This window comes from Salvia miltiorrhiza, chromosome 1, assembly GCF_028751815.1.
Source record: "Salvia miltiorrhiza cultivar Shanhuang (shh) chromosome 1, IMPLAD_Smil_shh, whole genome shotgun sequence".
In the NCBI taxonomy this organism is placed as follows: domain Eukaryota; kingdom Viridiplantae; phylum Streptophyta; class Magnoliopsida; order Lamiales; family Lamiaceae; genus Salvia; species Salvia miltiorrhiza.
The window spans coordinates 49488019-49501823 of NC_080387.1; the positions used below are offsets into that span (position 1 = coordinate 49488019).

At 38.0% G+C, this 13805-nt stretch overlaps 3 protein-coding genes, 1 long non-coding RNA gene and 2 other non-coding genes across 6 annotated transcripts; 4 read left to right on the plus strand and 2 right to left on the minus strand.

The window, feature by feature from the left end:
* The first annotated feature begins 1329 nt into the window (after positions 1-1329).
* On the plus strand, positions 1330-5047 carry LOC130989694 (kelch repeat-containing protein At3g27220). Its single transcript, XM_057913762.1, has 7 exons — positions 1330-1755; positions 2086-2274; positions 2779-3008; positions 3179-3349; positions 3952-4057; positions 4343-4549; positions 4716-5047. Exons 1-7 carry the CDS (start codon positions 1558-1560, stop codon positions 4878-4880), a joined length of 1266 nt encoding a protein of 421 aa, XP_057769745.1. The 5' UTR covers positions 1330-1557; the 3' UTR covers positions 4881-5047.
* LOC130989687 (F-box/kelch-repeat protein At1g51550) lies at positions 4994-7728 on the minus strand. Its single transcript, XM_057913751.1, has 2 exons — positions 6822-7728; positions 4994-6224 (listed from the first exon to the last, which is right to left on the minus strand). The coding sequence occupies exons 1-2, from the start codon at positions 7396-7398 to the stop codon at positions 5236-5238; spliced, it is 1566 nt and encodes a 521-aa protein (XP_057769734.1). The 5' UTR covers positions 7399-7728; the 3' UTR covers positions 4994-5235.
* A 142-nt stretch (positions 7729-7870) lies between these two features.
* Positions 7871-12080, minus strand: LOC130989697 (uncharacterized). Its single transcript, XM_057913769.1, has 9 exons — positions 11664-12080; positions 10629-10832; positions 10425-10527; positions 9724-9803; positions 9554-9631; positions 9063-9154; positions 8638-8749; positions 8438-8563; positions 7871-8274 (listed from the first exon to the last, which is right to left on the minus strand). Exons 1-9 carry the CDS (start codon positions 11934-11936, stop codon positions 8158-8160), a joined length of 1185 nt encoding a protein of 394 aa, XP_057769752.1. The 5' UTR covers positions 11937-12080; the 3' UTR covers positions 7871-8157.
* A 364-nt stretch (positions 12081-12444) lies between these two features.
* On the plus strand, positions 12445-13667 carry LOC130989707 (uncharacterized). Its single transcript, XR_009090723.1, has 2 exons — positions 12445-12816; positions 13419-13667. It is a non-coding gene; the product is annotated as an uncharacterized LOC130989707 (long non-coding RNA).
* LOC131007472 (small nucleolar RNA SNORD96 family) lies at positions 12956-13039 on the plus strand. Its single transcript, XR_009096171.1, has one exon. It is a non-coding gene; the product is annotated as a small nucleolar RNA SNORD96 family (small nucleolar RNA).
* LOC131007427 (small nucleolar RNA snoR2/U65) lies at positions 13428-13570 on the plus strand. The gene has a single exon (XR_009096128.1). It is a non-coding gene; the product is annotated as a small nucleolar RNA snoR2/U65 (small nucleolar RNA).
* Positions 13668-13805: the final 138 nt, after the last annotated feature.

Genomic DNA, 13805 nt, shown 5'->3' on the forward strand with positions numbered 1-13805 from the left:
TATGAATATTGAATTGAACCATAATTCTGGGAAATAAATCCACTAAACTAAGCACATTACAATAATTGACCATTCCACACTTGAAACAATTTAAAAATTGATGCAAAATCACACCACATGCCATCTTTAATTTGATTGAAATAAACACATAGTAAAACACACAATTGTAAATGTATATTTTTTATGCCAATATATTGAAATCATGTTGCTCATGAAAAATTGAGTAAAAATTGTACTATTATATAATTTATATTCTATTGATGGCCTCCAAATCTTATTACTTTATTAAATAAAGTTTGTATAAAAGAGAAAAAAGAAAACCTAAAAAGAACTTTTGAAAGCACAAAAAAACAGACTAAGGGCCGAACTTCATTAAAACCTCTTCAAGGAAAACTCATAAGGAAAAAATCTTGAAGAGAAAAAAGAGTACTCGTCTAAAAGAAAAGCAAAAAATTTGATGGCCTCCAAATCTATATTTATAATATATTAAAAAGGTAAATTCTAATTTGAAATCAATTTTAAAATTGAGTGGTAAATTTGTAATTATAATAAATTTGAAGGTTTATTTATAAATTATTTTTCCTCCATTTTTTATCAACTTATTTTTTTTTATTATTTCTTACTAAAATTGTGAAATTCAACTAACTATAAAATATTTAATATGCATATCAAATTAAAGAGTACGACAATACCTTTAATTTAATATATTTTATGTAATATTAGATTTAAAATGTAAAATTTATTAAAATTATCTCTCATCTCTCATCTTTTTTGAATATTCATTTTGATTTTTGTATTGAAAATTGATAATAGAAAGCTTGTGGGTACCAGCGACGGTGATGTAATGCCTGCCGGCGGGGCGAGCTCATGTGATGTAGTGCGTGTCGGTGCTGGCGGCGGTGATGCAAGCAACGACAGACTGGGGCCCTCCAGAAGTAAAAATAAAAATAAAAAATCTTACGGTGATAAGCACTGTTAAACGGCGGCAGTGTATTTGATCTGATTTTGACACGTTGAGATAGTAAATAGCGCTGACCCTGAGTATAGGATGCTAAAGACGATAGGGGTGTCAAACTGTCAACGTCGGAGAGAAATTGATATTTACCCTATATTTTATTTTATTTTAATTTTATCTAATATCTATATATAATTATTAAAATTTAGTTTTTTTTTAAAAAAAAATTGTTACAATCAAAAAAAGGAAAAAACTCACTCACACTCTAACTCCTAAGGTGACTCGAACTCCCAATCTATTAGTTGGAGGGGAAGCATCTTACCAACAAATTGTGTTTCATCGTCAATTAAAATTTAGTTACAAAGAGTAGAATCATAGAAATTTCATTACCTTAAACATGGGATTAACATATTTTCTCCGTATCTGAACGACTGAACCACCGTCAAGACTTTTTTTTTTTTAATAGTTTTTTAATTGTATAATTCATAGCAGCTGCACAACCGCCATTACTGATTTTTCTCTCTCCTCTTCTCCTGAATTCATCACAACACTAACTGAGTCTAAATCAGAAAGGGGAAGGAGCAATGCTTGAATGCTGAAAGATGGCAAGAGCAGCAGCTGCGGGCAAGCACAAAACGACCAAGTTGGTTTTCGTATTGGTGGGGTTATTGGGCCTTTTTCTCATTGTAGATCTGCTATGGGCTTCATCCTCTTCACCTTCTTCCAATTGGATTGTGCCAGATTCCGCCAATATCGTCGTTCCCCAACCTGTTCGCCCCAATAATTCCACTCCGATTAAGGTCGCTGAATCCCCAATTTCTACTGCTCTTCTTTCAATCTCCTCGTTTTTCAGCTCGCTTTGCGGTTAATGCCTGCTCGAATCATTTTTTTTTTCGTTTTTCAACTCTCGTTGCTGATATAGGCCGCTTGAATCAGTGTTATCTTGCTTGATATTAGTGTTTCAATCGCTAATACATTTCTTATTTTCGTTAATGTTATTTTTAATTTGTAGAAGATCGTATATTTGTTTCCGTGCAAATGCATTTGGCCAAATGCTTCGAAATGGTTATGATTTCGCAGTAGCGTGCTTTAAAGTGTGAAAATTGAACATCCTTGATTTCCATGTACAGGAAAAGCATAAGCAAGACAAGAAGGATGCTGTCTCTGGGAGGGTTTTATCAGCAACTTTCGCTGATTTAGATGCTCCTGAGTTGAAATGGGAGAAGATGGCAACGGCACCCGTGCCTCGTCTTGATGGTGCGGCAATACAGATCAAGAATCTTCTTTATGTATTTGCTGGATATGGAACCATTGATTATGTGAGGATTTCAACCTGTTCTAAATAAACTCATTTTCATTTTGTCTTTACTTTAGATATATCTAGCATTGTTCACTATCTTTGGGCAGATTGTCAGTGGAAGCGAGAGTGAGGACACATTATTAGACCACTTTAATTGAAGTCTCACAAATGAATTTGGACCATTATATAATTCTGAAACTTGGATTTCTAAACTTTTGAGATGGGATTGTATATACCAAGAAATAAAATGTTTGTGGAATTGCTTCTTATGATATATCTGGTTTTTCCATGTTTTCTAGATAACAATATTGATGGCTAACATCGCTAGGCATTAATAATACATGATAGAATGTTATGCTGCTTGCGTAAATCCTGCTATCTCTGCTATGGTTTTGGATTTAATATAGCACATGGAAACTTACTATCTGGAAGAGCCATTCCTGATGCTTTTGTACTGCAGTCCTTATGTATATGCCTGTAGATATATGCAAGCAAAACCTGATCTTTTTCTGTTTGCTTTAAGGTGCATTCTCATGTTGACATATACAATTTCACTGATAACACTTGGGGGGGCAGATTTGACATGCCAAAAGAAATGGCGCATTCACATTTAGGGATGGTTACAGATGGAAGATACATTTATGTGGTGACCGGACAATATGGTCCTCAATGTAGAGGGCCAACTGCTCACACATTTGTACTGGATACGGAGACAAAGCAGTGGCAGGACATGCCACCTTTACCTGTTCCACGGTATGGGCTCTTTATGTGGTTGTTAACTCTCTTGTGTATAACAAATTCTTCCATCAGTTCGCATTTCCATGATCGACAATTCTCTTTGGATAGCCTTATTTCTGGGAAAACAGGGCGTTGCTTAGATTATAGGCATATCTTGATGAGTCATATTGCCATGATTTGTTTAGGTATGCACCTGCCACCCAACTTTGGAGAGGCCGACTCCATGTGATGGGTGGCAGCAAAGAGGACCGTGGTACACCTGGAGTAGAGCATTGGAGTATTGCTGTCAAAGATGGCAAAGTTTTAGAAAAGGAATGGCGAACTGAAATTCCTATTCCTCGTGGTGGACCTCACAGGTTTCCATCTTTTCCTTCTAGTTTAACACTTTCTCACAGTAACCTGTTGTGACTCAGTATAATAACTTATAGTGAAGTAATACTCTTATCAATTATTTGAATAATCTATTATATTAGCTTTTAGTTACTTCACAAGTTTGGCTCAGATTATAGAATTTGATAACTTGACTTCATGAGCTGCACCTAAAATCCAAACTGACTCATTACTCATAATATTTTGTTTTGAGAAAAGATTCTCATAATAATTTTTAAACTGCAATGAAACATGCATACTTCGAGCAAAAAGTGCTTTAAGCAGTTTTGTTGAATTTTCTACATAATTTGACATAACCAGGTTGGAATAATATTTGTTGGAGAAATTTGAATTTGAAGAAAATGCTCTCTGAACGGATGAATTAGTGACTTACTAGTATGGAATCATCCTTTGCTATATTGTCCAAAGTTGCATTCACACATTATTTTCTAGCCAGTCTGAGAGGACCCTTCAGGGTGAACAATTTATCTAGTAACATATTTGTGATCTAAATTATACTATTGATTTTCGATTGGAAGGTATTACTTGTTGAACATGCTTGTGTGATTTTTCTTCTTGTTCCACGTAGGGCTTGTGTTGTGTTCAATGACTGTCTGTATACTTTTGGTGGCCAAGAGGGCGATTTCATGGCGAAACCGGGATCTCCAATTTTTAAATGCTCTCGTCGGAATGAGGTAATCCAGTTCTTGACCTGTTAGAGAAAGTAAGCAGTACACTGATGTTAACATAGTATTTTGGGTTGATAAACTTTTTGAAGGTAGACTATATCCTACTATTAAAAGGAATTTACCAACAGGGAATAAGGCCCTATTCTTGCTGTCCTGCCAAAAGAAAAAACTAAAATTGAGCTCCCAAGATTTGCAAATCTAATATTTTTTTTAAGAATCCTAAAAATGCGTAACAAGTATCTCTCAAAACTCTCCTTAAGCCGTTTGTCTGAACTAGGTACTTTCTTGCAGGTTGTATTTGGTGATGTGTACATGCTAGATGATGATATGAAGTGGAAAGTGCTACCTTCTATGCCAAAGCCAGATTCTCATATCGAGTTTGCTTGGGCAATTGTTAATAATTCTCTAATCATTGTCGGAGGTACCACGGAAAAGCATCCTGTAACCAAAAAGATGATTTTGGTTGGAGAAGTATTCAGATTTGAATTTGATACCCAGGTATACTTCTAAATACTCAAACATGCCTCTGAACTACTTATTTGATCTCTTGTTGGGTATATTGCTGCTAATAAACTGCGATAGATTGTTGCACCAGTACTAAATTTACCAGATCACTCTATTTACACCTTGAGTTGGTTTCATCTAAATGTGTGAACTGTAACAGAAATGGTCAGTGATTGGAAAGCTCCCTTACCGTGTCAAAACCACTCTAGTCGGGTTTTGGAACGGGATGCTGTATTTTACATCGGGGCAACGAGACAGAGGCCCTGACGATCCAGCACCCAAGAAGGTCCTTGGGGAGATGTGGAGAACAAAGCTCTTGTTATGAGCAATTTTGTTGGTGGTGTATTGATAGAGATTGTCTGTCCATTTTAATTGCCAATTCTTTCTTTTTCATGTTTATATTGATTATCTAATATACAGATATCCTCTTTTCTGCTCTTGTAGAATTGACTTTGTACATTAACAGAATGATAAATACAGAATCTTTATTCCTATGCTATCTCCATTTAGCTGGTAAGTTGCAAAACCGCCCCTAACGTTCGACATAAAACTTTGTACAAGTTAATTGGGTTCTTGAATCTTGCATGCTCCTACCTCAGAAGACAAGAAATCCTAGGATTCACAAACAAAATGTCCTAATTTATGAACAAGAACCATTCCACAATCATCTCATAGAGCATCTATGGCTGGAGCAGAAGATCCACCACAAAACTCTCTCCGTCGAACCCTAGTCCTGATGAGTCGGCTGGCTGGATCAGGCCGTCGACCATCCCACCGTGGATGAACAAGAAACGGCCGGAAGCATCAACACAAGCCCCATGAAATGATCTACTCTGAGGTTTGTCCCCTTTAGACTCGACCCTTTTCCACATTCGTCTAAACACTCTATTCTGCTTAAGAATGGTTGGACGCTGCATTCTCACACAAGGCATCGAGCTTATGTCCAAAACCCAGAAATCATCCTTCCTATGTCTGTAAGAATCCTCACCTCCGTAAATGAGCAGGCGGCGCCCGATGATGAGGCTGGCCGAGTGCCCCACGCGCGGCAGGGAGAGCCCCTGGGGCACGTTGCGCGTCTCAAATACAAGCTGCGTCCATCTCTCCCGATGTTCATCGGACGCATCGAACAGCCACACGTCGTTTAACACTTCGAAGCCGTTGCCCCGCCCTCCGAACAAGATGGTCTGCCTCCCGCCTATATGCGTTAGCGTGTGCCCCGACCTTGACGACGGGCACGGCTGAGCCGGAGCTGCAACGATCTCCGTCCATGTCCCGCAGCAGAGATCCTCTGAGAGCCGGAGGATCCACGCGTCGTCCAGCCTCCGTCCGGACAAGCCGATGCCGCCGTGGACGAGCATGCTCTGAAAGCCGATGCAGCACGCCGCGTGGGCTCCGCGTGGCGGCGGGGAGACCAACCCCACATCCAGCAGCCTCCACGACATCGTGATGCCATGCCTTGAGTCGACCGTCATCTGCCCGATCCACGTGTCGGTCTGACGGACGCCCTGGTCGTTGATCCCTCCGAAGAGGATGAGAAGGTCATCAACAACCACACAGGAGTGGCCAAACCTCCCACTTGGTATGCCTGACTTCATCTTCTGCCATTTTAGTGAAGATCTTCTCAAATCATTGCCTGTGTATGCTGCCCATGTGTCATCTAGGTGCCTGCCTGAAAATATATACCACAAACAAACAACATAAGACTTGCCACATTCACAACCAGATGCTGTCTTCTGTAATGGTAACAAAAAGGGCAATTCCGGTTCTGCTCTTTCCAACAAATCTGGGCTTAAACATCAACTCGAATCATTAAAGGACAATACCCAAGCTGCATTTCTTGCTTCGTTTACAATTAAAAGGCAAGTAGTTTTGATTGTCAGAAATGTAAGATATATGATTTAACTATTTTTATCCAAATACCAGGATTCCTAAAATCCCACAATTTCAGTGGAATATGAATCAAACAAAATTAGCTCAAATGATACAAATTATCAAGAGCCTTGAAATATACCAAAGTTGGAATCCATCTTAATAAACGATAGATTAGCCCATACTATTTTCATCTATCTAAGTTAATCCTCAAAAGTAAAGGTCTCTTTAAACAATAGTTCTTCAAATATACCTTCTTACACAGTTACTAAACTAAAGCAGAAAACAAGCCTAAAACCAACTGAAGTTGTACAGTAAATGCAGGCAGCACTACTGTATCTCTACCTCTAGGGTTTAACAAAAAAATCAACAAATTCCAAGAGAGTGAGAGAGAGACCTCCAGTGCAGCCGCCACCAAAGAGAACCAAGCAACCAGAAACCAAATTGAGAGAATGGGAAGCCCTAGGTGTGGGGGCGCCCTCCCCTCCCTCAGCCAACAGCCTATGGCACAACACAGAGTCCAACTCATAAACCTGCTGGTACAACTTCTTCCATGGCAGACCATTCGAAGGCTTAAGCGCTTCAACCGGGGCACTCCCCCAATCCCTCCTGCACACAGATTCCCACAGCGAATCTGAATCCGCCAAAGATCTCAGCTTTCTACACGTCATGGAGAAAGAAAGGATCGATTCAATCGGCAGAAGCAGCAGGATCGAAAACAGATGGTCTAGAGGAATTCTCGTCACAGGCGATGAAGATGATCCATTACTGCTGCTCTCTGCCATGGGGCAAAATCTGTGTCTTTTCCTCTCCATTTGTTGATTTCTCTGCCTCTCTTTTTCACTGCCCATCCCCTCCATTTTTTTACCGCGAAACGTACGTTTGTTTGGGAAAATAAAATAAAATATTTTCAAGGAATTTGGCAATCTAAATGAAGATAGGCATAATGTTAGAGCCCCACTGGCAAAGGCCATGTAGTGGATTGAAAATTTTTGAAAGTGACTAATTTGGAATAGTCTCAAGATTTTATCTACTTTGGAATTACTTGTAAACTTCCCTGTTTTATCTATTAACAAAAATGGTGTGCTTTCACTACCGCTAGAAACGAACCAGGCTACTCGCTGGCTATTTGAGGTTTCAACGAGCTGAGCTCGAACTTAGCTCAAGATTAGTTGAGTGACGAACCGAGGTTTATCAACAAGATAGAAATACAAAAATTTTAAAAATTAAACATGTCGAGCGACTCGACTCGTTTCCAACCCTAATTTGTTAGCATAAATGGGACTTTCAAAATTGACACGAAATGAAATCAAAGCAGCCAATGGAGAATTTCCAAGTTGGGATATGCAGCTTTGTCAATATGATGTATAGATCAGATGGGGTTGTGACACTGTACAAACAAAAAGTTGCATTCTTTCAATTCAAGACTATAAATTCGAACTCAAGTGAGATAAATATTAGTTTATTCGACTGAATCTTATCCTATACACCCAACGTGGGCACTTCGTTGAAGAACAAAATGCAAAATAAGTTAGCTGCTGCTGCTGCTGCTTTGATTCATGTTTCTTCAACCACTAATTCTACCATGATTTACCTCAAGCAGTCAGGTTATGAAAAATAGAAAAGAGAGAAAAAAAAAGGCAATAAAATCTTATTGTGGTTATCCATGCACACGCAGTCGCTCTTCGAGGTGCGCATAGACTGCGCGATAAAAGCGATCATTTTTGCAGATATCATTTTTGCAGATTGTGCATCTGGCCTCCATTCATGAGTCTCCAAAGTGCCTTCTTTGCCTCCTCTAGCGTCTCGACGCTCTGCCCGTCTTCAAACGAGATCCTTTGAACGTTGAACTGCGAGAGAAGGAATTGAATGTAAAGTCGATCAAGAAACATAATAGGAGCATTATGACAGATCAAGAAAGGTCTCTCGTGTGCACGTGTTCAAGTCCACCATTACGCAATCTTGAAAAATTTATCTTTTCAACAAAAAAAGAAAAAAGGAAAGGTTTCCCACCTGGGCGCCTTGGCGGACACGAATATCGACACCCTTGCTGTCTATCGATATGAAAGCCGCATCGTCCACCTCAGTTTCTTTGGATAGAAGCTCTCTCAAGGGCTTTGAGAAGATTGCATTTAGTTCCTAAGATGAACACAGATGTCAAAAGATATGTATATTGAGGTAACGGTGAAGTTGCACATTGCTGGCAAGAATACCTTTAGATTCTGTTCACCACCATCGACAGCAATTTTATCAGGTCTAAGTTCTTCGTATTCTTTAACGTCGACCCAAGCAACAGTTCCAAAGCCTCCAATGAAATATATATCACTGCCATGTAAAATAGAGTCGATTAGCTTCACAGTTATTCTTCATACAATTGCACTACAGAAAATTTACTCGATTTTGGATGTAGATGGTAAAAAACCTGAAGCACTATGGGCTACCAAGAGTCATCAACCTATATAGGACATCTTTATATATGAAACTTATTTGCATATATCAACTACTGTTCATCAACGTAGAAGTTCTGAATGGTATGTTTCCAAGCACTCCAGTTCCTTTTGCCAGGAGAACCAGAAATGTCGTTTTGAAGTTCGATTTGGAGGTCCGAGCGCATAAAGATGTACTGGTAAGAGCTAACCTTATGTTTTGCATCCGAAAATAGTAGAAATTTCCCCACTGCTGAGAAGGTCCCTGTAGGTGTTTCTCTATGTATTGTTTATGAGCCCATTCCTGGTAATCAAACAAGATATACCGTCATTTTCAGGAATATGCAGAATCTCATATTCTGATTTCTGAATGACAATCCAATAATGATTTAATATCCATCATCGTATTTGCTGTACATGTTGGCCTCATGGAAGCCAAGCCAACAAGTAAAAATCCCTTTTTAAGATTTTTTTTTTTCTTAACAAAAAGTGGAGTTTGACAAACCAAAAGGAGAAAGATACCACCATTCATGTTTTTTTTTTCCTAATAAATATATGAGTTAGGATCAGAAGAAAGATGGCATTCGGGAGAGTTATAAACTAGAGGTATATTTTAACCAATAACAAAAAACAGGCTTTTCCATAGATGGTTCTGGTTGACAATTCAAACAAATTTACAGATTCAGTTGGAGAACGAATTCACCTGCTGGTCCTCTGGGAGAGGGTATACGTCACCAAAGATTGTGACCCGTGCATTTGACAAGCCACTCCATCCAGGAGTCTGATGAATTTTTATGTCTTCATAACCAGAGTAAAAGAAATGCAGCAACAAAAAGTGATAATGAAAAATTAAACTTTCTGAAGGCTGCTAACCTGCACAACTAGTGTGCATTTTGGATCGGCTAGCAAGTTCCTAGTGTGTATAGCCAACGGTGAGAATGAAAATATTGGATCTGCAAGAAAAATGTGAAAATGCTACTCATCATACCCCAAGTCACAATACCGACTTTCTCTAAATTCATGCAAGTCAAAGTTGTCAAGTAGACGAGCAGTATATCATTGCAGTTTTCAAAATTGTGCCACTAATTTTTTTTTTTTTTTTTTTTTATATCATAAGACATGGTGTCAAAGCAATGAAGAATCTTAGTGATAATTAGCACTGAGGATTGATAGGTTTCTTGCTGGTAAAATCAGGTCCACGTTATCAGACACACAACGTTAAGCACATGAATATTGTGATTCAAATCACAGAACAATAATTACTTTATCTAGCAAGTGATGAAAGAATTGTGAATGAGTGAAAGTCGCTAATAACATTCTCAACCATGTACTTCACCAAATTGTTTCAAATACAGTACATTTAATTAGGGATTCGTCTCTAGACACACTAACCGATCCTGATTAGTAATGAAAGTGAAACACTCACAAAGCCAAAGAATGAACTAACGTTTTATCTTCAAAACAAATGCTAATATTTCGCCAAAGCATTAGATAGATTGACACTCATGAAAAAAGGAAACTACAGAATTCCAACTCCACATTACGTCAAAGATAAGAGCGAATAACAATCTTACGTCCCATAGGATCCGGAGCAAAATCTACGAGTGAGCCAAATGGATAACCCTCTCGGCGGTGGTGCATGCGTGACATCACAGTACACAGGTGAGCAAATCTAGCCTTCCCATATTTAAATCAAACAAAATGGTACAGAGACGTGTCAAAAGCTGTGCTATTTAGCTAGTATGTACTGAAAATTTTAGAGGGCAAAGAAGTTTCACCTGTTCCATTAAATTTCGGACCGCTAGGGCTGGTCTTGGTAAGCCATGAGCAGAGGTGGCACTTTGCACTCCTCCAGATATAGGCGTCCTGAAAAGCCCAGCTCTTGTACCTCCCCCACTTGTAGTTCCATATGAGCCCATAAGAGGAGGTGTCGTCAAATTTATATCCGGTACACTACTTTGTTGGAGATCTGATGAATTACCCTTCAGGATATGAGAGAGGCCATCACAACAAATCCGAACAAGCCGTTTGAAATATCCATTCACGGACTATACCGTAAGAAAGAGATGTCTAACTTATGATGCGACGGTAGCAAAAGCAAGCATGAGCACAATATGCAAAGACAAAACCTTCAAATTTGATCAAGAATTAAACAGAGAAGTTTTTCTTTTTCCTTGTAGTTTCTAAACTCTAGGGACCAATACATATCATGTTAAAGCAGCATGAAATTGTTAGCCATGACATTAATCATTTTCAAAGAAATATGAATTTACAATCTTAGGCAATAGATGCAATTTCATGCCCTATGTTCCAGACAAAAACAATTACAGAAAACTCTAAGCTTTTTATATTCATCATTCTATTATATGTAAATGAACTCAGAAGATAGATCAAGAGCATATTTTAACCAAAGCTCGCGAACTTGTTGACTGTAAATTCAGCAAATAGTGCTTAGACAAGAAAAAAGAATATTTAAAAAACATTCATTCTTTTATAGCTTATAGGAAAGTAAGTGTATTTAATATCAAGAAACAACATTTATTTAGCTGAACAAAGCCCAACCAAAATCAAGACTATAAATTCAAAGGAAATCAAAAAAAGATTAAATAAGTCGAGACAAATTAAAACGCCCCTGAGGAAGTATCAATCGCGTTTACGAGACAAAAGCAACAATTTTTGTTTTTATATTACAAAAATCAGCTTTCCTAACACTAAAATCAGCTCACCGTAACCCTAGAAAAGATTCATGGACTGAAAACCAGAAGATAGAAGGGGAAAAGGTGCAAACTTTGAATCTTCTTTTTTCTTCTTACCTGAGACAGAGAGAGAGTTTCTTCGGATGCCAGACGCAATACGCCATTATCGTTATCCAAGCGGCTGTCGTCCTCGCCGCCGCTACCGTCATCAGATACTTCCCGCGCTAGCGCCGAAACTCGAGAAACACGTCGCAACGACTGCGTTTTATTGGAGCTTGGAGAGACTCTCAAAAAAGCACAATGCTTGTTGCTGGTTTTAGCAGTCTGAATTCCCGATGACATATCAGAAAACTTCTTAATTTGCAAAGCGGAACTCGACAGAGCTTCCATGGCTAGGCGAGCGAGAGAGAGAGAGAGAAAACGAGAAAAAAAGTTACTTTTATTCAGCTTTTCGAGACGAGGTTTAAGCGAAGGAATTTTATAGGGGCGTAAACTGGGCCGGGCTTACCAAAAATATTCTATTTATAGTTTCCAAATAAATATAAACATTGGATTCTTTTGTTATGAAACAGTTTTAGAAAACAATTTTTCCTTTTCTTTTTTAATTTCCTTCTGGCTATTTATAGCCCAAAATTTAGTCGAATAAACATATCGCTATAGCCTATAGGTTTCACCAAATGAAAAAAAAGGCATCTCAATCCAACAAAACTAGTAGTATTACTTTGATCCAAAAAAAAAAAACATATTTATATCTTTTAGTGAAAATCCTGTAAAAATTAAGAAAGGAATTTTGATACAACACTCAATCTTTATAAACACTTGACAATTATTTTGGGCTCTTTTTTTGAGATCGAAAAGGAATTTTGGGGCTCTTCTAATCTATTGGGCCAGCCCAAATAATTTTAAGGCTCTATTAAGAAAGAAATACCATAAATCGCTGAATCAGATCCAATGGCTACAAATGAATAACTTGAATCTATAAATAGCCTTTAGCTCTCAGTAGCTATCATCAGTCATCGTATTAGGGTTTCAGCTGCCGAATCTCTATCGTCTATGTATTTGAATGTGTATCTATGTATTTAATCATCGCACACACAGTAAACACTTGGTTTGAATTGTTTTCGAATTCGGTCCTTTATCTGTGATTTCGCGACGATTTATATTAAATTGGGGCGAGCGTTGATCGATGTTCGTATAACCCGGAGTGAATCGTCGCCAGATTAAGCTGTTCCTTTGTTGAGATCTCCGGCGTTGCCGGAGATTTCCGAAGGTAAGCGTTCTCATATCCTATCGCCTTGGGTAGCGGGTTGCTGCGATTAACTCTTGGGATTGGCCATGAGAGAAACATTCATTCATTCTCGATTTCTCTTATTGTTTTTTGTTTTGTCAAAATGATTTTGGATTTGGAGTTGCCTGTGATGAAATCTCTTATCAAATAACACCATCTTTCGGGACTGAGTTTCCCGTGCTGAAATTCTGCAATTCTGAGGCCTTTTCAACTAATTTCTTTTTAAAACGAATGATTTCTGGTGCTTATTGACGGTCCAGTGCTGTTTAATTCGATTTACAGTACTTAACATTATCATAAGCTATAGAAATTCTGAGCCGCCTTTCGTCTTTCGAGTCGTTTCTCTCCTTATGAGATTTGGATATCCGCGTTGTGGCTCTCATTCTTTTTTATTTACACCTTTTTTAAACTAAATTTGTTTTGCTTTTTTTATCAGATTTTAAACAATTCATAGTAGTTTACTATAGATTTATAGCTTAATATTGAATCTATGGTCCAGGAATTTAGGATTTGCTAAGAACTTCTTAATAAATTTAGGTTTCTATAAATCTACTATTTAAGCAAAATCATCTTTGAATTTGAAGGAAACTCACGAATCAATGCCACGTCGCCAGAAGCAACGGCTGTGATCGGCGATGTCATGATTGAACCAAAATCAAAGTTTTTGCATGTTGATAGGAACCTGTGAATCGATCTTCACCGTTCGTTTACGGAGCCGTTTTCTGCGATTACATTTTGTGATTTTTATTTTATTTTATGAATAGAAAAATAAATAGATTCAATTAGACCTATGATGATTAAAAATATCAATATATCTGGAATTACCGTCTGAATTCTATTGATGTGATCAGCAATCTGAGGTCAACCTTTTTCGAATTATTTGAACTTTAATAAACTTGAAAGGTAAGATTTGAAAAATGAAAGTAAAAAAAAGTTGAAAAGATGGACCAAAAATAAAGAAGAAAATGGTA